Raw genomic sequence first — 26,390 nt, 5'->3', positions numbered from 1 at the left:
CTGGTTTTCCGGACTATTTGTCTGTGATGTTGATGAGTAGTTGCAGGGTTGTTTACACTTAAATGACTTATCACCGAATTTTTTATGATAGTAACAAATATCACTAGATCTGTTACCACTGTAACTCCTATCTCGTGATTTGGATCGGTTACGACAATAGGGACGACTGTGGCGTTGCTTGTTTAAAGCAGAAACTTGTAAGCTAAGTTCACTAACTTGTTTTTGTAAACTTTTAATCACTTCCGTTTTTACCGTTATGGATGATACAGCAGCTATTTGGGTAGTAACAGGGTTTAATTCCGAAATCTTATCGGCCATTGTAGCCACTTTTGACAAATCTTCACTACTAACAGATATAATGCTACGCATATTAACGGGTAAACGTTGTAGCCACAATGTTTTTAGGAAAGTATCTGTTACTTTATCGCCAGCCAAATTACGCATCTCACACAGTAATTGAGATGGCTTTTTGTCACCCAGTTCTAACACACTCAGTAATTTTTGGGTTTTTTTGAGTCTCTGAATCAGCATATAATGAAATTAGTCTATTTTTAATTGCCTCATATTTATTATCTTGTGGTGGACTTAGCAAAATATCAGATACCTGTACAAAATATCGGATTCAATGGAACTTATAACATAATCATATTTTGTTTGATCTGCACTAATTTTTGCATTTCTAAATTGTGCTTCTAGTTGAATAAACCATATTTTAGGATCTGGCTTCCAAAAAGGAGGAACTTTAACGCTTACCTTGGCGACAGATGGAGTTGTTGCTTTAATTTCGGTTTCGTCTTCGTCAGCCATTGTAGAATTCAATCACGCCGGGATACACCAGTGATGTGTCTGGTATGCAAATATAGAAAAATAACACTTCTCTGACTCCTATGGAACCAATATTTTATTCCTTACGATGTTATAGATTCTTATTCATAAGATTTATTTACATTTTACATGCACGTAGCATCGCGTGACAAAAACTCGAAGTTTGTTTACTTCGTTCTTCGCGGAGACTAGAAGGTGTTGCCATTCCGCTTTAACTAAATTTCATTAGAAACTTAACGGAACTGAAGCGACACTACACGGGTACATCGGCTAACTCGAAGTACCGATTCGGTACTCACAAATTCATTTCGTTACTCGCATCTGTCGTATGATGCGGTTTATTCGAGTACGAATGATGCGGTTGCTATTCGAATACGTATGATGCGGTTGCTATGCGAATACGAATGATGCGGTTTCTATGCGAATACGAATGATGCGTTTGCTGTTCGAATACGAATGATACATTTGCTAACAATACCCGTGTGCCACATTTTTCATTGATAATTTCGAATTTTTTTGGTTAACTCATCGGGCAAACTCTTGTTTACGTTATGTGTTTTAGTTGAAATATTGTTTAGTTGTTGATATTTAAGAAAATGATCAATTTGATAGCGTGAAGCGTTATTTTGTATTTGCTTTTCACATTTAGATATATAGTGCATATTATGTTTGTAATTTGAAAATTTAGATGATTATTGATTTTTTTCTTGAGCGTGCCATAGGGAGATTTTATTGATTTGAAATATTTATATACTGCACTTAGGTATTGTTTAAATAAGAATATGTAGGTTAGTATAAGTTCTTTACTTCCTTGTACGAAATAAAAAGGAAGTAAGTATTGTAATCGAGAAAAATTTTTGGGTATCATATTTCAACGGAAATATCCATTTTTGAAGATTACAGAATCCATGTGAATTATTTTTTTTGGATAACGTCTGTACATACAAACACAATTTTTTTTTTTTTTTTTTTTCCAGAAACGGATTGTTAAATGTAATCCCATTTACTCTAAGCTGATACTTATGACTAATGATTATGACTCTAAGTTGATACTTGAAAGCGATTTTTTCGTGATGTGTAAGTACGTATATATGCATTTCACATAACTCAAAAACGATTAGTTCTAAAACGTTGAAATTTTGTATATGGGCCCGTTATAGCATCTAGATGTGCACCTCCCTTTTTATTGCAATCGGTAATACTACAAAACGTAAATATGTATATTTTAAATAAATTATAATTAAATGTAAAGTACACACACATATATATATATATCCTTATAATTAAATGTAATGTACACACATATATATATAAATATAAAATAAAAGCCAAGAAAGGCGAAAATAAAAGCCTTGGTTTTTATTTTATTTATTTATCACTAAGTTACTTGGCTTTTATTATTTTACCAGAGTATAGATAGAAATTTGGTTATGTAGCCTATTCTTCTAAAACTACGTTTCGTCGCTGCCTTCCCCCCACCAATTCCCTTTTTTTTCGGTTTCGGATTATTTGGTTACGGCAATGCACACTAGGGCTATTGCCTAAGGGAAGGGATGCCTTCGTGGAGGACGTTTTAAAGGAAACTGGCTCATATGCAAGTTACACATGGGGAAAGCCACGAAAACGCCCCTGCAGCCAGCCGTTAGCCGGGAATTGAACCCCGAAACGAACTATTAGTCTTCAGCGACTTTACCGCTCGAGCGCTGGTGGGCTCTTCGCTGTTTTCAAAATAGGTGTTCACTTTAGGATAAAGCAAGCACCTGTTTTCTTCAATTAAAACAGGTTAGACGATATGACTCTTACTACTTCATTCTCACTTAGCTGATTTCTAATAGTGATTCAATATTTTCTGTAGACATTCTGATTAGAATAATGGATTTCAAACATGTGCAAAAGGTGTGTATCTGAATGTAATTAGGTTTTTATAACATAGGGCCCATTTTATTAATTTATAAAACAATATTATCGCTGTTTAGAACCACATTATCGCTGTTTTGAAAGAAAGCAAAAATGTGACAAATGTATAATGAACATTAATATACATGCTTTAGTAGAAATTCACCCTTCCGTCATTAGCGGTTCTGATGAAAGGAATGGGGAGAAGCAGTAAACGAAATAATGAATAACGGACAAATAACGAAATCTAATCTTTAATGCCGTCTCCTAATTTCTTTAGCCCACCAGCGGTCGAGCGGTAACGTCGTTGAACACTGGTAGTTCGGTCTGACGTTCGAATCCCGCGAACGGGCTGGCTGCATGGGTGTTTTCGTGGTTTTCCCCATGTGTAATGTGTATACCAGCCATTTCCCTTAGAAAGTCCTCCACGAAGGCATCCCCCTTTAGGCAGATAGCCCTAGTGTGCTTTGCCATAATTAAATACACCAACCCAGTTTCTTTATTTGTATTTGGGAAAGATTTATTGTCACTATGAAAAGTGAAATTTGATATGGATACCGCATAACTTTTTAAATTATGCTTATTTTTGCTGCACTTCATTTAAACGTATTTCCTCGAATTATTCTAACTTAATTAAGCGATACCCGAAGGCAACTTACAAATGGCATCAAACACTGCAAATTTTGAAATTAAATTTCCCGGTCAATCTCTGCCTACGGGACTCAAACTTCTTGTATTTTTATTTTTTCATAACGAGTATAAAACTTTGCCAGCTATAAATATAGGAACCAGAAGACAACATTAAAAGTTAGATTTCATAATTTGTCCAAAATTAATTCTTTTTAAAATTTGACATTGACAAAATATGAATATTTTCGTCATTTAAAATCCTTCTGTATTTTTGTTGCACCGTATTTAAACTTGCTTCTTCGAGTTATTGACATTAAATTACATTAATTCCGTTATCTATTAGAAAATAATTATAGCAAATAATATAATTACGACATCTCTAAGAGGTCACTTTCTAAGAGATCTGTATTTTTGAGAACATAAACAAACATTGGTAGTGAACATCACCTTTTTAAGACTACGACATGTAAAATCCTCTAAAAAGCATGAATGGTTGCATTTAAAGAGGACGCATTGTTTTTAATAAAGTATGTAACATTAATGTTAATTATACATGTTTTTGGTGTGTGTGTGTCAAAATAGTGATACCGTGGTTCTGTTGCTTTAGAAATGTATGAAATTAAAAAAAAATGGATACTACATAACAAAACTGTTGTTATATTTAGACACAAAACCTTCTGAACACGTCTGAAATTTATTCTTCTGCTCAGCATAATTCGTCTGCATAAAATAATAAATAGTATTAGAAATCAAAAGCTAAGTCGAAGTAGAAACAGTCATCTCTTCTAAACCATTTTAACTGAAGTAAACAGACGTTCGTCTTATCGTAAAGTAAACACCTATTTTTCAAAGAGCGGATAAAACGGGAAAGAGGGAATTGGTGGGGGAAGGCAGCGAACGAAATGACACTTTTTGGAGCTGGAATGAAATGAGAAAGGACGAAAAGGTACTAAGCCAATAAGACAAGGTCTGGTATTTTACTTTATAATTTAACTATTCATCATAAATTTAAGAATTATTTTAATTTTTATTTGTCTTTACATTTTTGTTAAATTTTACTTATAAGTATTTTATATTTCAATTGCTAATTATTATGTTACTTTAATTATACATTATTTTAATCACTATTTTTTATTATTTTAATTAATAAATTTTTTACTAAGTAATTTTTTATTATTTTAATTAATTAATTAATTAATTAATTTTATTTTTTCCTATTTTCCTGACGGCCTTCCTTAGGCGCTTCTGACTTCTGACTTTTGTGACACCACAAAAAGAGGTGAATTATTTCCATCCAAAATTACGACGTAAAACTCCCTATCGCATAGGGCCGTATACCGATAAAATAGGCTTAGGATACGAATACCGATGGATTTTACCGAAAGTAACGAGTAACGATAGGATAGTAACGAGTACTGGTTCACCGAGTAACGAATACATACGGGTACACAATTTCTCGTTACTTCTACAGCACTAGTCAAAAGTGGGGTACGCCGTCTTGCCAGGTGAAACTAGTCGATATTTTGGTGACGTCAAAAATTCGAAAAGTGGGGTAGGGTTTGGAAATACGACACCCGGTCTGGCTTGGTCTGTGTATATCCAAAAGGCAACCTTTACAGGGGCAAAGCCAAGTCTGGTTTATTAATTTGCGCATGCGCTCTGATGATCTACGGAACCACACATCTGACTGTTTCCTGAAGCGCCATATTGAATTGTTGTTTTGATCGTGGAAATCGGATATTTTCAGCGATGGAATCTCCAAAGATGATCGATGAAGAAAATTTCAAATGTGAAAGGTATGTAAAATTGTTAATTATTTATTTCCTTATTTGGGTTTTCATCCGCAGAGAACCTGTTGGCGCTTCGGGAAAGAACTCGTTGGCGCCGTTGCATTCTGCCGTTAAGTTGTTACTCCCAAGGATCTCCAACTCCAACTCCAACTTTCTTTATTTTCCGCGATTAACCTGCAAAATCGCAGGTTGTGTTCCGGCTATCGAACTTTGGTGCTTCTAGGAGCGCTGCAGGTAAGGAAATGCCGAACGTAGTTCTCGTGGAGACAGGATAGCAGATGCAGGGGGTGTGACCAATGTCACGTGATGAGCGATAAGACATCTGGTTGGCGATGAGGTATCCAGGCATTGTAGCGCTGTAAATCTGAAGTTTTACAGTAGTTATACATAAAATAGTACTAAATCAGTTCATAAAAGGTGTGTGTTGCAGTCATAAATGCAGAAAATAAAATACGATTCCAAAAAGTATAATAGTATATACAGGAAAAATATAACTAATATCTTGTGGGCGTGGCTGTGTGTGTCACATGATCATCCGGCTAAGATTTCTAAACATCATTATTTACAAGTCAAATAAGTTTTTCACTACATACTTAAAAACACAAATTATGTTGGAAAATCCTGGTTTCCACTGAGTAGAAAAGCGGCATATGGACGGAGGTGCCTGTCCTCGTGTAAAATTTCATAGTGAAATAGGTTCAAAATGTCCATATGTTGGCACTCCTTAGCGGCGTCATAAAATGCCGTGTTAGTTCTTAAATATTCCACTATTGTATCCATTTTTAAATCTTCATGGAGACGTTTGTTCTTCACATACGGGTGTGCATTTGTGATAATTCTTAAAAATTGGTTTTGCACAACTTGTAATTTTTGGATTTCACCCTTCGTAGCGGTAGTCCATGCTGGCGAAGCGTACATCATGATGGGTCGGATTGTGGCTAGATAAATAAGTCGTTTCTTGTCTAACGAAAGTTTTGAATATTTCCCTATCATAGGATATAAACATTTCATGACTTTAATCGCTTTATCCCTGATTTGTTGGATGTGATGCTGCCATGTGAGCTTGTCGTTGATGGTGATGCCCAGATATTTGGCTTGTTTCACGATAGGCACAGCCTCGTTAAAAAGATAAACACTTTGCCTGATCGGAACATTTTTCTTCCTTTTCCTTATGAGTAGGAGCTGCGATTTTTGAGCGTTAATTCGTATCTTCCAATATCCACACCATTGTTCTATGGAGGGAATAGTGTCTTGGAGTTTCCGAATAGCATGATTGATGTTAGCAGACTTCACTGCCAGGGCAGTGTCGTCTGCATAATAGGCTAGCATAGAATTATGATTTAAATGCAATCTCGGAAAGTCTGAAACGTAGAATAGATAGAGTATAGGGCCAGTCACAGAACCCTGTGGAACACCGCTAGTCATTATTTTAGTGCTGGATAATTCATTTTTTACCGAGACTCTGAATGTCCGATCCCTGATAAAAGAATGGATTAGCAGAATGAGTTCTCTGTCCAGTTGAAGGTCAATTAATTTAGCAATTAAGCCCTCATGCCAGACGTGGTCGAATGCTTTCGCCACGTCTAGCATGAGTATAGCAACATTAAGTTTGCAGTGCAGAGCTGCACCAGCGAATTCGGTTATTCGGACCAGTTGCTTCGTTGTTGAGAGGTGAGCACGGAACCCAAATTGTTCCGGCGGAAGATGCTGAAAATATGGTTTCAGTCTATTCAGGATAATTCTCTCAAAAATTTTGCTTAAGCCCGGCAGTAGACTAATAGGACGATATCCGTCTGGTCGGGTGTGATCTTTAGCCGGTTTAGGTAGTAAAATAATTTTAGCAATTTTCCAAGGTGTTGGAAAGTAAGAAAGAGCAAGACAAGCATTAAAAATACTTGTCAGGCTGCAGATGATGTTAGGCGGCAAATTTTTAATTGCTGTATTGCTGATTTCATCAATTCCTGGAGATTTCTTTTGTCTCAGGTGTTTGATAATATTAGTCGTTTCAGTAGGAGTGGCATATTTAATTGGAAGTCTGACTGAAGGGGCGTTGAGCCAATCCCTCACTCGTAGGAGGGTCTTTAATTCTAAATCAGAGTCATTTGGCCAATCATTTGGCGAGAACTGTTCTTGGAGGTGTGCTGCGAAGATTTCTGCCTTTTCCTGATTGGAGATGGCAATATTACCTCTGTCATAGAGGGGTCGATTACTTGTGAAGGAAGTTTTAAAATTTTTGATTAAAGACCAGAATGTACCTTCTCTAGAATCCAGATTTAACATTTTATCATCCCATAGTTCTTCTTTGAAGGTTTTAATGGCCTTCTGAATTTGCTTATTTTTACGATTTATTTCACGTTTAAGTGCCGGGTCCCACGTTAAATGATAACATTTCCTGAGTCTATTTCGCTCTCTCATAAGCTGTCGTATATTAAGGGGCAGTCTGAAAGCCTTATCACGATTATTAATTTCAGTACTGGCTTCCTTAATTGCACCTTGAATGCTTTCACATTAATTACGGTGTTTATGCCTTGTTTGGTATTGAGATTTTGCAGTCGAGGAGGTGAGTTTTTCATGATATTGCTGAAGAGATTCCAATTCGTAATTCGCTTAGTAGAGAACTCAGAAGTTTTTGTCACTCCTAATGTTGCGATTACGGGGAGGTGGTCAGAAGACAATTCATGAAATACTTCCATTGCAACGGGGATAGTCGTTGTAGTGACTGCAATGTCTAGTATATCAGAAAATTCAATTCTATTATGGAGCCGCGTGTATTCTGGTGGGGCATGTAGCGCCACCGGATGCTGTAAAATATATTCATGGAGAATTTTACCATTTAGGTTTGTTCGACGACAGTTCCAGTCTATATGCTTAGCATTAAAGTCCCCGGCAGCAAGGGTAGGTATGTCATCCGGTAGAATGCTATTTAGAAAATTATCACATAATCTATTCGTAGGAGGGTTATACACAGCACAAAAATTGATGTTATTAAACACAGGAAGAGTGACACACACAGTAGTTTGCTCACAATTAAAATTTCTTTAATCAGATATAAGACAAGATGCATAATTACGTTTCACATATATTGCCACACCACCACCTCTGTGTGAAAGTCTATCACAGCGGTATGAATTATAATTTGCAATTCTCAGGCGTTGGCATGGTTTTGCATGAGTCTCTGATATGATTGCAATGTCAATATCATGCTCACTTAAAAAATGGTGCAGTTCAGTAATTTTGGTGGGTAGCCCGCAGGCATTCCATATCATTATTTGTACGGGAGTACACTTTTTCATGTAATTAGCCATTAACAGGGGCTGCAGGAGTATGATCTTGAGATACGTTTGATTTTGCCATCAGAGTAAATCCAGTTTCTTTTAGAACAGAGACAAGCATACGTAGCTCAGCTGCAACTTGTTTTGCTTCAGTTAGAAATTCAGGAGCGAGGCCGGTGTTTAAAGCTTGTGCATAAGTTTTATTATGCACTACCCGATCAGAGAACGTTTTCACAGCCGGAGTGGTTTTTGGTTTTGGAAAACGCACACATAATTTGTAGTTAGCTGTATGACCTATCTCGTGACAATTGGCACATTTAGGCGGAGTTGCTTTATCCTTGTTACAGTTAAATGATTCATGAGGTTCACCGCAACGAACACAACGTGGTTCGTGTTTGCAGTGCGATTGGGCGTGATGGAACCCTTGACAGCGATAACACTGCAAGGGTCCCTTACGGCCACGGTATCTCTCAACACTAATCTTCATTCCCAGCACAAATTTTAACTGGTGTATCTCCTTGTTTTTCTCCTTGCGGGTGAGAGTAACGAGAAACAGGGGAAGCTTAATAACTTCTCCGTTACGCCTGATAGTGAGTTGGTTGACCCGCACGACGTCGAGTCCATGTTCTTTAAGATCCATCATAATTTCCTCAGGGTCCATGTAAGACGGGAGGTTACGTATCACAGCTTTTATATGTTTAGATTCGGGAAGCGCATAGCAGTGATACCTGATGCCTTCTTCTTCTAACACTTTTACCATTTCCCGATAAATGGTGGGCAATTTCACTTTAATCTTGATTCCGTCCTTCATGTTTTCTCCATAGAAATCGTGCAGAGAAAAATTCTTATTATTAAACAGCGTTTTTAAGTCATTCCATGTGAATCTGCTGTCTTTGATTATAATCGGCGGCACTTTTCTCGCACTGTTGATCGGAGCGTTCTGATTGGTTGGAGGTGTCTGCACTGGGGCGGGGTCTGTGTCCATATTCTGTTGCGGAGTGAGATCAGCAACAGGGTGAGTCTTTGGAATTTCAGGAGCAGTCGCAGCAGCCAGGGGTGCAACAGCTTTTTTCGCAGGTTTTCTGGTGCGTCTGGTTCTGTCTCCTTTGGGTTCTCCATCGGAGTCAGAGCTGACATCTAAAGCCTTGTATTTTGTAAAGTCCTCATCCGACCTGGCGGGACTCTCAGCACGTCGAGCGTTGATCTTTGGGAGAGGCGGGAAGCCAGGGTTGTCATCAGTTTTGGTTTTAGCACGGTCGTCCTGTGTTCTGGAGTTCACAAATTCCTGGTCAGCAAGAGCTCGGAATTTTTTGAACAAATTCAGGTCTCTTGTTTCTTCAGGGGTAAGGAAACCTTTGTCTTCTTGACGGAGTTCCAGCTGAGTAATCTCAGTTGCAATGAAGTCCAGAAAACGTTCCATGATGCCGGTTGATGAAGTAGTGAAATGCAGAAAGTCTATGCTTAAAAAGCAGGTCGTTTTACAGCATACTAAACATAGTGGTTTGCATGCTGACCTGAATACACAATCGAGAGAGCACAGCAGTTTCTCAGTCACAATAGTCAAACTCAGAAAAACGAGAGGTTAATACTGCAGAACAGCGAAAACGCAGAGCGAGGGGACGAGCACCTTCACGCTCAGGAGCAAGCAGTCGAATGTCCCAAGGATCCCACCCGTTTACACTTGTTAAGTCTCAAAGCCTAAGAATTACTACCCCCAACCAATCAAGTCGCTTTGATTTGCGCATGGGCAATATTTCCTATTTTGGGGTACAATGTCGAAAGTTTGCGGTAGAATGTCTAAAGTTAAAAAAGCTGAAGAAAGAAAGCGCGTTATGCATTTAGCCATTTAATTATTTTAGTAATTAAATATGTATGTATTTGCTGTACAAAAGCGTTTGCGTTCCAAACGGGAATGGGTTCGGTCAATTTTTCAAGAGCGAGATACGTATTCCGCTCATGCAGCATTGTTTCCGTCACTGAGGCAGAAGTACCCAGAATTATTTTTCAATTATACTCGAATGACGGTAAGTTATTTTTATTTTTTAGCAAAACCTAAAAGTAAAAATTGAAGGAAAGACTGTCAAATATTTCTTTTTATATATCAGGAAATTAGTAATTTTTTCCCTTAGTAATTTATACTAAGGAAATAGGATTAATGATTACATTGCGATTTGATTACCGACAAAATGAATAATTTCAGTGTTTATTTTGGTAACTCGGCGATTTTTTGGCGAAAATTTGGCGACCAACCCTGCTAGTTTTTTTTTTTGGGGGGGGACGCCATTTTATTTTCCCGAAGTAAAGGCATTTTTTTTTTTTTTTTTTTTGTTTTTTTAACTCAACATTTTTTTCCAACAATCTGCTAGCCGAATTACGCTTATGCTAGAATTTTTATGGAACAAAAGTGCTTAATCATGACGAAGATTAGGTGCGAAATTGGGAGAAAGTGCAGAATCGCCCACTGCTTGCCGCGTTTTTAAGAATTGCACATACACGGTATCATCCATGTACAGGTCGACCTATTTTCACTTAAAAAAACATCCCAGAATTGCACAAAAATGGCATTGCCCACACTCTTGACTTTATCCATGTACACTGCTAAAGTCCTAGCTAGTAACCTTTATCGCCTTACCAAAATGTCGCCAAACTACCTGTTACCATATTCCAAAGATTAGCCTTTATTTTTTATATAATTATGGACTAGCATTAGTTATAACTAGTTAGTTTAATTGGTTTATTAAGCGCATTATTAATGAAGGTTGTTTATAATTCAATTACCTTAATGAAACATAATATCAGATGGAGTATAATGTAAAATTACTAGATGTGCCAGATGTTGGACAGTCAACATTTTAATGCACTATCGTGTATTAGGATATGTTCCTCTGTTAGAAAATACCCAGCATTCTGTATCCGTAGATTTTTTAATTATTACTGTCATGAATTCTATTAGTATTGCTTCACTTTGTCATGAAAATACTTTTGTAGAACCAGAAATATAAAATAATTAGGCTTTTAAATAATATATTCTAGAGAATTTGGGAGATCCATCAAGACACTTGCTTTTAAAAGATTTTCTGCATTCCTGTTCCACCTGTGTTTTATATTTGACAAATGAGCAATAAAATTAAATCATGTCAATATTTAAAAAAAATCATTTTTGGAGAATATTGTAGTAATATGATGAAAAACACTTTACCTCCAAAAGAACGTAAGAATAATTGTATCAAAACAGATTATTTAATGAAATTCTACTACCTCAAAAATTAAGCAATTATTAGAGTATAAGAGTGAAATTGAAATGCAGAGTAATTTTCCTTTTAATCAGAATTATCATATTTTATTTTTTCAAATTTGTAAGATAAATAACTGAATATTTTTCACTGATCATAGTTGCAGCAACACAGTATATATTTCGGCAATATAGTATATAGTGATGCCCCTCATGTTAAGCACCTTCAATAGTCAAAAGTATTCCTGAGAATATAAACAAACATTGGTAATGACAATCACAGATAACCATATTCTCTGAAGGTTGCTATAATATCCCGTCGGTGGCTAAATAAATAAAAACACTGAACATTAATTGTTCAATACCTGATGAAAGGGTTTAGAACATAGGCATTTTGTGCATATCTGTCCAAGATATGAATGTAAATTAGTTTACCTTAAAAAATCTTCCTGATGACATTATTTAGGTTAGTAGGGTTACCTTTAGGCAGGTAACCCTAGTATGTGGTGCATAATCAAATAATCATGTTGAAGGTGATCACCTTCACAGAAGGCTGAAATCATTTCTAATTATGGAGTTTATGTTATTTTTGTTAATAATATGCGATTAATCACTAAATGTGTTAATTGTTAGAAATAGTAAGATTATACTTCAAGCAATTTTTCAAGACAACAAAATTATTTTCTCTTACTTTGGCTAATCATTTTAGCACAATATAAACTATTTTGTATTTGTTTTTATATTAACTAGATAATTAAATATAGTTCTGATGTTCAATTTACTCATAAGTATAATATTATTGAATTTACATGTAGGGAGAACAATATGATCATCTTCTACATTTACTGCAAGATAAACTACAGAAGCAAGAAACACGTTTTAGGAAATCAATTTCAGCATCTGAGAGACTTGCCATCTGTTTAACGTAAATATAAATATATACATTTGTTTTGAAAGCAGTGTCGACGTTAGACAATTTACCGCCGGTGCAAACTCCACAAATCGGAAATTCTGCCACCTGATTCCTTCCTAAATTCTAATAATTTTGCCATCTGGTGTGGTCACCCTGGTTGCATATGCTCTGGCACCAGCTCTATTTGAAAGTCTTTATTACATCTAATTCCAGTTTTGTGTAGTATATATAATTGAAAATTAATGTTCTTGTCAGAACATTTTATACTTCTGTCTAATTGAACTTTTTAAAATTCATATTTTTTTTTAAATTTGTAATGCATTTAAAAAATTATGAATAGGAACATAATTTTATCAAAATAAGTTACATAAATAAAGCATTTATTTTCTGTGGTTTAATAATAAGAAAGAAAATTGCAATCTCTTTGAAACTGACCCCCCCCCAAAAAAAAGGAAACTTTTTTAAAACTTGCATACTGCTACAGATTGCCCTTTGTTCATTTTTATACAACATGTTTTTAAAACTGCAAAAATTTAATTATTGATTCAGAAAGTTTTTGTAGATTTCTAGCATCTGGAACTAATTATACAGACCTGGCATACACTTTCCGTGTTTCTAAATCTTCAGTTTCACATATTATTCGAGAGACCTGTGATGTCATATGGCAAGCCTTACAGCCACTGGTTATGGCTATACCAGCATCATCAGATGAATGGGCTGTAATAGCAGAAGGTTTTGAATATAAATGGAATTTTCCCAACTGTGTTGGTGCAATCGATGGTATGTATTATGTCTTGCATTCCATATTTATTTGTCAGTGAGTACTTTTGAAATACAAAAATTGCATTATATTAAAATTAGGCAAATGAAGATTCTTTTCAAAGATAAATATAAAATATTGCAGAATCATCTAACTTGATATATGAGCTGTCTTAAAATATCAAAAGACTGGAATTGTTTCATATAAATAAATGAAAGTGTGAAATGAAAAACAAATTTTAATATAAAAAGGAATTTTTTTGCAAGTTTCTAATTTAAGAACTTTTTTAAGAACTGAATTTATTATTGGAAAAAGTATTTATATTAATTTTTATCATTAAAGTGTATATTATTTTTCTTTAGGCAATTAATAATTGTTGCTTTTTTTTTTCTTGTAGGTAAGAATATCAGAATACAAGCTCCACCGTCAGCTGGATCAACATATTATAATTATAAGGGCTATAACAGCATAGTCCTAATGGCAGTGGCAGATGCTAGTTACACTTTCCTTTATGTTGATTCAGGCAACTATGGACGCATCAGTGATGGTGGAATTTTCAGTAACTGTTCACTAGGTAAAGCTTTGGTTAGTGAAACTTTGTTTTCATTGCCAAATCCAACACCATTATTAAATAGTGATCGAGTTTTGCCTTTTGTATTTGTTGGAGATGAGGCTTTTCCACTCAGGAAAAATATTTTACGCCCTTATCCTGACAAATTTCTGTCGAATGAAAGAAAAATTTTTAATTACAGACTTTCTCGAGCAAGGAGGTGCGTTGAAAATGCTTTCGGCATATTGGCGTCTAGGTGGAGAGTACTTCGTACTGAAATTGCCCTGAACCCAGAGCATGCTAATAAAGTAGTTTTGGCATGCTGTTGCCTTCATAATTACTTAATGAAAAATGAGTTGGGAAAGGCAGCTAAGAAATACTGTCCAGTGAACTTTGCTGATTCTCTTCTTTCAAATGCCACCATTAAAGAAGGTATGTGGAGAACAGAAGAATTTACATGGCAACCTCTTGGCCGTCTAGGGGCCAATAATTCATCCCGTGCTGCATCTGCAGTTCGAGAAAATTTTTGTGAATATTTTTCTGCAGAAGGAGCAGTACCATGGCAAGAAAGGAAAGCATTCCTTGTGTAAATTTATTTTTTGAAAATATTTATGAAATATGTAAATAAAACAATAAAATAACTGATTAGTGTTATGTACAAATAATTTCATTTATTTCTTGCCATAATTTGTAAAAATTGTATTTTCGTTTCCAATTTTTTTTCATCAGTCATTTTTTTCAAATCACTATGGAGACTCAATAAAAATAATTTATCATTATCGTCATCATCATTTTCACATCGATGGTGATTTTTTAAATATTTATTTGTTTCATCAATAACAGAAAGCAATGAACTTTCAATTGTTTCTTTCTTTTTTCTTTTCTTCCCTCTAGGAGTATTTTCATCATTATTATTTGAATTAGTGTTATCTAAGATTTGTCTGGAGCTTGATGCAGGTGATAAAGGTGATTCACATGAGGGCATAACGTGAATAACAGATGGCTCCACATATTCAGGTTCTGTCAGATATTCAATATTATCTGAAGACTCAGAGACAACAGATTCTACTGTGAAATTAAGCTCCTCGAATTCTTTGTTTCCTTGAAAGTTTGTCTGTGTCCTGTTTAGAAAGAAAACAAGGAAAAAAAATCAAACGCATATGAAAAATATTTTTAATACATTAATGATTATTTTGTGATACAAAGTAATTAGGTAGTGAAATAAGCAAATTTAGAATCTTATTTGTTACTGCATTAAATAGCTTATTTTTTAATTTTTATTACTTATGAACTGCAGACAATTTAAATAGATCTTAAAATTTAGCATGAAAAATAATGTAAACCAAGAGTCTTCTTGCATCAGTGTGATTACCTGAAACTAAAAAGCTTTTTTTTTTTTTTTTTGTTAATTTGAATTATAACATCCCATTGGATTCTTTTCTTACATAATCTTTTGTGTTTATTAATATTTGCAAGAATAATTTCTAAAAAAATACAGTTTGTTACATCCAGTTGTATGGGATAATTCCTAGTCATTACGTTCTTGGAGCAGTGCTGGATCACATTTTGTTTTTAATTAAAATAATATTTTATCAAATATGGGAAGGGGTGAAATCATCATCACTCTTTCAATCTTTTGTACTGCAATATACAACCGAATTGTCATATTTACTCACGAATAATTTTATCGTACAAATATGGAGAAGGCAAAATGACATGAATAATTTATTTTCCGAAGTATGGTGCAAAATAAATAAGGTGTATTAAATACATTTAATTAAATTACATACATTACTGCAATAATTTATTATATGCATTAAATCTGTCATTGGGCTTAACAAGGGCTGAAATTTAAAATATTCTTAATTTATCCACAAAATATCCGGATAAAAAAAAAGGCAGCACTAAACAATCTCGTGAAATAACAAAGCTCAGAAAATACAACAACGTGAATCATGAACTTGAACAAAGAGTGAATCATCTGCTTTTTTACCTCGATGCAGATTAGAAGGAAAAAAACTTATCTTTTTTCTTAAACTTTTTATATCAATAATTTGGTATTTCCATTATGACTCATTATTATTCAGTTATTATGACGTCATTATTCGGTAAGTATTTTTTCTTCGATATTTCGTACTCAATGTTGCGGTTTCCGAAACCAAGAAACTCAGAATATAAACTGAATGCTTATATTCTGAGAGGCAACGCAGATTTCAGGAGTTGGCGGATTTTCGGTATTTGACTGTATTTGTAGACGAAAAAATGGAACAGATTATTGGACGTGGAATCGCATCTCAGATTAAAATTAACAACCAGGGAACAAAATTATGACTATCTTTCATCTCAGCACAAACAGTTTCATCCTTCTCATTAATCCAAATAAATGTTATTTATAATGTAACATTTATTTATATTAATGCCATAGAAAATCAAATTTATAGTAGTGAAGATCAGCGGGATTATGAGTTAAATAACATGGATGTAAATATTACTATTGGAGGCTGCAATTTAACAGTTGTGATGACAGTAGTGTTTCTGACAGTAACAATAATGTAGTATGCCCTAAATAGAGATGACTTTAAATGACTTATAAAGAGTATAGTAATTATAAAGTATATAGTATATATAGTAATTATAAAGAAATCAATATTTTAGATGAAAAAGAAGAATCTCTTGCCTTCATTGAAGAAATTTTAATATGCATACAAAGCCCTTACATAATAAATGAAAATATTGAACCACTAATAACTCTTATTTCTTTTTATAGAAACACAATCACAAGAGAATTTTATCAAATTTTTTGTATCTTACAGTTTAAGACAAATTTTATCTAATCTTGACTTACACATTTCACATTCTATAAATAAAAAAGATCATTATACTTTGGGGACTGTTTTGAAAAATTTCATGCCATGAAAGATTTTAACAGTTAATTCAGTAATAAAGTATTACAACTTCATTTTTTAATTCAGTTTCATATATATTTTTGTATTTATTTTCATTAGGAAGTAATGTAATAATTTAAGCACAACTCCTTGATCTGATGGTATATATTATGATAATTAATCCCAGGCTTTATGTGTTAAGTGCAAAGTAACTTCATAAAATTAAAGCAGGTATGCATAATCTCAAACACTAACTTCTGAACATCAAAATGGTCAGTAACACATCAGTTTTGAGCTGTGTGATTTCAGAAATATGGGCACCAACTATAGAGGGATAAACTATAAAAAGAAATTGGCCACAAAAAGAAAAAAATATATATACAGATGAGTCTTCATCAAAATATTTAGAAACTCAGCTTTCAAAGGAAAGAGCAAGTGCTTTGTTTATATTATGCATATGCTGTACTTTGTTAATAAGTGGGCTGGCTGCATGGGTGTTTTCGTGGTTTTCCCCATGTGTAACGTGTATACGAGCCAGTTTCCCTTAGGAAGTCCTCCCTCCCCTTAGGCAGATAGCCCTAGTGTGCTTTGCCATAATTAAATACACCACACCACACACCACACACCTTACCTTTGTTAATAAGTTTACATTGCAAAAATATTGGCCTATTTTTAATTGGGAAGATTAAAAAAGTACAGAACAGCAAAGTTTCTACAACATTTTTAAGGGTAAGAACTTCAGTTGGCCCAAACACGTTAGAAAAAAACTATAATGTGTAATACAGTTTTATTATAACACATTTACAAGGTGTTAAACCATTCATAACGAGTGATGAGGCAATAAATGTTAAAAAAAATTGTGTAGGAGAAGATTTTGTTTTCCAGAGCGTAAATATTTGGATAGAATTTGAGTTATGGCAAAGCATATAAGGTCTATCTGCCTAAGGGGAGGAATTTCCCCTTAGGCAGATAAATAAAAATTAAAGTAAATTGGTTTATATCCACATATGTGACTATGTAACATATTTAATAAATTTATATCAATAAAGTTACAATTTTTGATTGCTAGTCAACCTAGGATAACTCCAAATAATCCATTTATGCCTTATAATATTACAGACTACTAACAAGTAGGATTGTATTTTGTTAATATGAAAATTTATCATTTTATATTTAACATAACTAAATAATTTGGTTCTGAATATTTACCTTCGATGGCGAATACATGGATCCAAAAATGACATTTGGGGCATCAGATGCCATTGCTGCTCTGCAGACTCTGCACTAGCTCCACTTTTGCATTTTGTTTTTCTTCGGCTATATCGCTTATGCAGATTCTGCCACCGGTAAGTAACCTCTTCAACTGTGAAATTAAAAAAAATATAGCCGAAATTTTAATTCAACCACTGTAATTAATTACTGTTTAATTATTAATATTTTATGCAAACAATTATACTAATTATATGAGATTCAAAATGTATCCATACGAAAATGAAATATGGATCTTATATATTTTTATATATGGATATTTATATATTTAGCGATTTTTTCGGAATAAACATTTGCATGAGAAATGAAGAAAATGTATTTCTGAAAATTGAGGAGGATAACTTTAATCAAATTTTTACTACTGTTGATCTTCACACTTACTACTTTTAGGGGCGAATTCAAGTGCAACGCTTGTCATGGTAATCGCACTTGCATTGCAAAACCGAATTCAAGTGCAACGCTTTTCGGACACGCCTACTGAAAATACGTCACTACCATAGAGGAATTTTGCGGCTACTCCTGACCAGCCGCAAACGCTTTACAGCGACTGTTAGAAAGATGGCTGAACTGATTTTACGGAGACGCTTAAGAAATCGGAAAAATGGTGATCGAATTCCATGGCATCTAAATGAAAGACGAAATCCTTTCGAAATGTCGGAGCAGGAATTTATCAGTAGATTTAGATTAAATCGGGTCGCTGCTATGAATTTATGCAATGAATTGAAACCTTTTCTGAAGGCAACTCCCAATGGATATTCTGTGCAAATGCAGGTTTGTTTTTACTTTACATTATGAAAACCGAAATACTTCTGAAAATGTTACTAATTCCAAGACTCTGCTTAAATAATATGAGAATATTATATATTTTTATACGTAAACACACTAATTTTTAATGTTCCTGTGTATCAGAATTTTTTCTTTTTCATCACCTTTTTTTTTCGTAGTAATGAACGAAACAGCGTTGTTAATTACTGCAAAATTTGGAATTCAGAAATAATATCACCATTAACTGATCATTTCGCGCTTTAATTATTCTAAAACATAATCTCGGAGAAACTGTTTCTCTAAGAAAAATTATGCATATGCCTTCTTTAATATGTATGTAAATATATATTTGTGTAACTGTAGGAAAGAAAGCATGCCTTTTCCTTAGTTCTTTAAACATTTCACGTACTATATAGAATAGTACTTTGTCCCCTAAAATATTAGTTAATATTCTCCTAAAGTATAATGCCTGTTCTTACAATGTGGTTAATGTTATGAAAATTTTGGATATTTTCTATTGATCTTGCATAATAACTACACATGTAAGTATATAATTGGCAAATATCTTATGATATCGAATGAAAAGTTATTGCAGACTTTCACATAGATATTAATATCTTGGTATTCTCGCAACAGGTGACTTACGATCTGTCTGATGATAAAATTGTTTTTTCCCCCATAGATAGTGGGAATGCATGCCTGCTTTCCCTAGAAAGTCCTTCACAGAGGCATGTGTTTTCTTAAGCAGATTGCTTTTTCACATATCAGTAACCTTGATTTAAGTATGAAACTGGATAATATTTTCTTTCTGCATGAAATGTGTTGACTGAGTTTCAGAAATATAAGCCATCTTGCAGTGACAATTGCTCCTGTAGAATTCTGAGCCACACATATGTATACAGCGCTTACAACAAACCATGCATCAATCTGTCTGCAGAATACATGAAGTGACCTTGCTGTGCAAGTATTCGACCCACATCGTGAAAAAACTTTCGTTGATTACTACTATTTTATGTGCCCTCAAATTTTACTGAAAGCTGTTTTTAGAACGCTATCAATACAATCTGTCCACAGGTTCCAATCTCTTACTATTTTGTCAGCTTCAGTAGATGTTAATTCTCTCGACCAACTGTAAAGGAACTGGAGTGCATTCACAAAACTGATTCTATCGGGCTTACCAAGAATCATTTGGGGTTACATTCAAATGAAACCACAGATGTTACGAGCGTGGTGTGATATTAATTTTGCCCATAATGAAACTGTCGCTGACTGGCGACAGTTTCATTGTCGACTGGATAATACACAAATACCGAATTCAATGTAAGAAATATTTGTCATGAGTAAAAGTTTTTCTTTACCTTCCATAAAGCTGGTATTATATTTTATTAGAAATCTTTTGGCATGTCCTAATTCTATAAAGAAATGTAAAAAATTGTTCTTTATGTAGCATAGTTTTGTGTTGTTATGAGATTGTATTTTTTGCATTTTATAAAAAAGTTAAAATCCTCATTCATTTGTAAAAAAGTGCTTGTGTTATTTTTTTAGGTTCTGAGTACCTTTCGTTTTTTATCCACTGGTAGTTTCCAGTATGTGCTTGCGGATGTTTTTCATGCAGAAGTGTCACAGGCTACAGTGTGCAGATTTTTCAACCGTGTACTTTCTGCCCTTATGCAGTTAGCTCACAAATATATCAAATATCCAAATGCTGAAAATCAACTACTTGAAATTCAGCAAGGATTTTACGAAGTCTCGGGCTTTCCGAATGTTGTGGGTGCAATAGATTGCACGCATATTATTATTAACAAACCAGCAGTACCTGACTGGTTTGTCTACATTAATCGGAAAAATAAATTTTCGATTAATGTTCAAATGGTAAGAAACTGTATGATAATAAATATAGTTTTATACTAATCAGACTGCTTCATAAAACATGTTTTTTTAATTAAAATTGCCCCCCCTTTTTTTTACTGAATTATTAAAATATAACATTTGATTGCATGTTTTTGTTATACTTATTAAAATTCTTTTAAATAAAAATAGGAAGTAAAATCCTTGATCTTGAATTATCAAAGTATGAACTATGTTTCATGTTAAAAATTCTAAATGATATTTTCTTTTAACCTACAATTTGTATCTTTTGCCAGGTATGTGATGCTGATCTAAAAGTTCTAGACGTTGTAGCACGATGGCCAGGCAGTGCACATGACGCTTTTATATGGAATTTGTGTGGGATCAAACACTTTTTGGAATCAAGTACTTTGTTCCATCGTCATTATTTACTGGGTGACAGTGGGTATCCTCTAGAGCCCAATTTGATGACACCTTTTTCAAATCCCAGTTCACCCCGTGAATACCTGTACAATGAAAAACATAGGAAAGCTCGTGGTGCTGTGGAAAGATGTTTTGGTGTGATAAAATCTAGATTTAGAGCACTACATGATACCGGTGGAACGCTCTTGTATTCGCCAAATAAAGTATGCAAAATGGTAATTGCTACAGCTATTTTGCACAACATATGCTTGAAATATGGTGTAGAGAATCCGGATATTGATGTTTTTGAAGATGAAGATCCAGAGCCATCAGAAAGTGCTAATTCATCAAGTGCTGCTATTGCACTGCGCAATGAATTAGCCTTGAATTTTGAGGGTGGAAGGTACTAAAAACCAAAAGTGGGCCACAATGAACTTCTGGCAAAGGTGACACCCCCTTCATGGATAATAAAGAATACATTATGAATAAAAATTTCATAATGTATTCTTGGGGACCCACAAGCCATGGCAAAATATTTGAATGTGTAACTAGTGATTGTACTTGTCCTGATTTCAAATACATACTAGCCTCCATTTTATACCATAACTTTCTGAATTGTCAAAAATCACTTATTCTATCTTTACATACTAGCCTCCATTTTATATTGTTTAGAGCAGAGGTTTCCAAACTTTTTGTCCCTAAGAGAACATTCTAGAATTTCTGTTGATCGGCGGGCTGTTTACTTTTTCAATGTGAATTTATAGTTAGTGATAAAGTGAATAATACATGCACATAAAAAAAAATATCAGTTGCTTTCAATAAATATGCCAAATTTCAAAATGGAAAGCATAGAGTATCATGAGGCAGTTGAAAGATATGTTGCTATAGTAACTTTCAATCTGTAGGGCCAATATTTACAGTTGGTAGATTGGAGAAGAAGGGGGAACTGATTAGAAATGATAAGTATAAAGCAAGTACGTGTTCATGTACTCAAACACAACACATGCATGCACGAGTTGTTTAAATGTACACTTAAAAATGTGCCGAAAACATGGCAATTCTGACTGTTGTATGTAGTAACAAATTCAGAAATTGAGTTAAATGAGAACATCTTCTGAAATTGGGTATTGTGATTACAATCCAAAGTGAATATCAGCTTATATATTTTAGAGCTTGGATTTTAGGAAAAATTCAAAGTTGGCTATAATGAATTAAAGATCTGATAATATCAACAGTAATGGATTTTTTATTATAAAATAAAACTTTTTTATTATTATTTGATATTAAATTCGAAACTGAACTATAACATTTTAATATCACCTATTTCAGATATAACCTGTTATCAATAAATACGTTGAATGATTTGCTGGCATGTGATGCAATTGGTCAGTGAAGCCTGAGGCCTGTCTGTATCAGTCGTGAAACTGCCTAGATGAATTTGTGTGTACACATCATAAAAGGTGTAGTGCAGTAATACTGTTACAGATGAAATGAAGCAATGTTGGAATAAGAAAATCTGTTTCATGCTCAGAGAAACACCAAGGGTATATTAAAACATGCTGTGCCAGGTGTGTGGATATATGGGAATAATGCTTTATCAGAAGAATGTGTATAGATCTGCAGTGTTCAAGTAGGCCATGGCACTGACATCTTTCACCAATATGTTTAACTGAGAATAAAATTTCATGAAGTGTCAAAAGCGTATTTTTAGCAATCATTAAAAGATCCGATAATGCCAAAACTGATCAGGAAATATGAAGATTTCTAATTTTTAAACAAAATAATTGTGTATTTTTAGCACATTTTAGAAATGTATCAGAATAAACAATAAAGTTATATTTGGATTTTTTTATTCATTTTCTCAAGATGTTCAATGATTCTTTCTTGATTTTCAATAACAATTTTCTGATTTTCAACTGTTTTCTCAAATAATTTATGCATCTCTGCTAATATGTTACAAATATTTTTTTGGGTGTTAATAATTTCCTTTTCTTCCTTTTCAGCTTCTTCAATTTCTATTCTTTTTCTTTTCTCTCTTCTCCTCCTGCTTCTGATTGTAGAACTTGTATCTTAAAAAAAAAAGAAATAAAAATAAATAAAATAATAATAATAATAAATTTATTAGTAAGCCAATTAAAGAAATTGCCAAGATGATGATTGTCTTCTGTGGAGGACATCAATACAGAAAAATCAGCATATTAGTTATCCTCTTTGTTATTTAAATTATAAGTTCAACATTCAGAAGTAACTACAGTAATAAGTTTGGCATATTTTCATTATAGTTTTAGATAAGTTTTAGTTCACAGTGTTATCTTCTTCCTTTTTAACAATATTGCACAAATTGTAAAGTTGATTTAATTTTAATGTCTTAAATGATTTAAATTTACATATATGTAATGGAAAAAACTAAGACTGCGGGCCATAAATTGGTTGAAGAAGGCCATATTTTGTTTACAACAGAACTGCTTGTCTGAATTTCGCTCATACAAGTATTAGCCATTTCAACCCAACTTTTGCATGATTAACATTTAACTATGAAAAGTAGTTTAATTTAATATTGACACACTAAAAGAAATTTGACATGAGTTTTAGTTTTTTAACTTTTCCCGTTTCCTGGAAATCTGCAGGAACAATATGTCCCAATCATATTATCAACTGGGACTATTTGTCCTAATCGTCTAGGATACCCTTTCTCAAAAAACAAAATTAAAATTTATGGTAATATATAATGTGAATACTACAAAATGTAAACTCTTTCACGTGCACTAGTTCATACACAACAAAAATTTTCATATATGTTTCATAAATACAAACATAATATATCAGCATGTAGTAATTTGATCACTGATGGAACATATTAACTCACTGTTAAATAAGATTGGGACAATATATTCCACAATACAAATTTATTCAAAATTTCTTAAATCTGACATTAAAACTGTTAAATTACTACGTAATAAGAACAATTTCATACTAGCTATACCTTTAATATAATTTATTTGACTGTTTTCTTTTGCAGCTTATGATTTTAAACCATATGGTTTTCCTTATTTTTTAAACAGATAGAAATAGGGCAAAAGCATAGAATGGTTTTAAAAGCATGCATATTGAATTTTTATCAAACTAAAATACAAACTTTTCATTTTTTCTAAATGCCAGTTTGGTGTTGTGGCTGCTGTCACACATGTAGAAATTCCTAAAATTTAGAAAAAAAGTGAAAAGAAATCATATGAAATAAATATTATTTACTGAATAATTTGCAGATATATTTACACAGAGATAATTTATAATTTTGCATAACTATAAATAAAGGATAACATACCACTAGGCGTTTCAGCATTCTCTATAATGCCAACATTTTCACTGCCACAATCAGATAATCTGCCGCTATTTATCGACACTCCCTGAAATATAATATATTTCTATAGAAAAAGATACATTAGTATCAGTTTAACATGTTTAGGGAGCTTGGATTCATCTGATGAAAGAGAAAATTCAAGTGTTCAGATGATAAGATCGAAAAAAAAAAAAAAAAAAAAAAGTCTTCGTGAGGGTAAGAAAAAGATATTTTAACTCCCTAAAAAAAAAAAAAAAAAAAAAAAAAAAAAAAACCATTTTACATACTGCAGAAGAGACAGACTGGCATATGTATCATTTTTGCCTTTGAAAGACCCATACAATACTAGACAAAAATTAAAGGATATATATATATATATATATATTTGTCTACAAAATGTTCAGTCAAAAAAATTTACAAAAATCCTTAAAATTTTGAAATACAAACCATATTTTGTTGAAGATACTGTTCTGATAATCTGTGAAAGGAAAAAACAGTTACTTAGTAGAACATTCATGCAAATACAACTATTTAAAGATAAGCAGAGAAAGCTCTTAAAATTAATGCAGTGCTACATCATTTATCATAATATGCAATGATAGAAACATAGTGGAAAAAGCATATTTCAGGTGCTTAATACATTTTCTGAAGAACTGCTAAACTTCTGAAGAACACAAATACTATGATACCTAAATAATGGAAATGAATACTTGTATTCATATACTGTGGATGTTCTCTGAACTACAAAAAATATAATGAATAGTTTTATATATTTATATAAAATCTAGATATCAATACGTATATTTAAAATCTGAAATTTCTGTTCTTTCAGTATTTTGCCACAAGTCATGAACCATGTACTTTAAGAATGGTTAAATGTATTACATTAATACAAGGAATGCATACAAGGAAATTATACTTTGTAAAGGTCTGACGTTTGACTAACATGTTCAAACACTTACCATTCAAAGAATGAGGACTGAAAGCTAATGATGTATTCTAAAAAAAATTCAGGAAATAAATACATATATAAAGTTACATATAAAAGTTATACAAAAAAATTAGATGCATTAATTATTACTTTGAAAATAAATAGCACAAGGACATACCTGTTTGCTCACACTATTCACTACAGAATTTTCTGAAGCTTCCCAAAAAAAAATAGTACATGAGATTAAAAACTAATTATAATAAAGTAAAACTGATTTCAAAATAAAAAAAATTTTAAAAAATGTTTTTAAAATAAGTTTTAAATTTTGAAACAAATGTAACAGCTTACTATTTCCTGCAAGGTTTTCCCTTCGTTCCTGAAGATAAATAAATTGCAATTAGTAAATATTCGAAATCTGTTAATGGAAATCAACTAACACATTTCTTTAAATTTGCAATTTCTATCATTCTTATTAGAAATGATGTAAGCACAGTCATCTAGCCATTAGTAATACCTGCCAGACTCATTAAAATAAAAATTTAGAAGTAAGCGAATTTTTAACAGGTATATTTTGAAGCAGAAGTACATAGGAACACTTAAAAAAAAAAAAAAGGAAAATTGGAAATGAAATTATAACATAGTTACATTAACATTTTTTTTTCACTAAACGGCAATTCAGAAATTATGATTTTTAACATGTTACTATATAAATTTCAGCGTCTAGGTATTAAAAAACTGCCAGAATAAAAGATAGAGATATTTTAATACATACATTAGGGAATGAAAAATATTTCAGGTACTCAATTGTTATCAGGAGCAAATTCTGAAATTTATGTATGTATCTGTGTGCATATATATATGCACACAGATTTGTTTATATGTATATATTTAACAATTTTTTGTTGCATTTATTAGATTATTTGAAATTTATTAATTAAGAATCTAAAAAAATTATCGTCTTTCTGAAACACTAGTTCTAAATTTCTTACTTTATATATATGTGTGTATATATATATATATATGTACATATGCATGCATGTGTATGAACATATACTCCCTAAACACATATAGCCATACATTTCTGT

The 26,390-nt window shown here is 33.0% G+C and overlaps 1 protein-coding gene across 1 annotated transcript; it reads left to right on the top strand.

The window, feature by feature from the left end:
* The first annotated feature begins 10,326 nt into the window (after window positions 1-10,326).
* LOC118181308 (uncharacterized) lies at window positions 10,327-13,379 on the top strand. Its single transcript, XM_085827441.1, has 3 exons — window positions 10,327-10,437; window positions 12,461-12,570; window positions 13,121-13,379. Exons 1-3 carry the CDS (start codon window positions 10,432-10,434, stop codon window positions 13,377-13,379), a joined length of 375 nt encoding a protein of 124 aa, XP_085683567.1. The 5' UTR covers window positions 10,327-10,431.
* Window positions 13,380-26,390: the final 13,011 nt, after the last annotated feature.

Source organism: Stegodyphus dumicola, chromosome 12, assembly GCF_044657685.1.
Source record: "Stegodyphus dumicola isolate Sdum_Otavi_A_Nest chromosome 12, ASM4465768v1".
Lineage (NCBI taxonomy): Eukaryota > Metazoa > Arthropoda > Arachnida > Araneae > Eresidae > Stegodyphus > Stegodyphus dumicola.
Note: the sequence above shows the minus strand (reverse complement) of the source record. Positions and strands in the feature narration are given on the sequence as shown.

Coding starts and splice junctions, on each gene's coding strand:
- LOC118181308 (XM_085827441.1), top strand. Junction 12,571..13,120: donor AGACTTGCCATCTGTTTAAC/GTAAATATAAAT, acceptor AAGTTTTTGTAG/ATTTCTAGCATCTGGAACTA.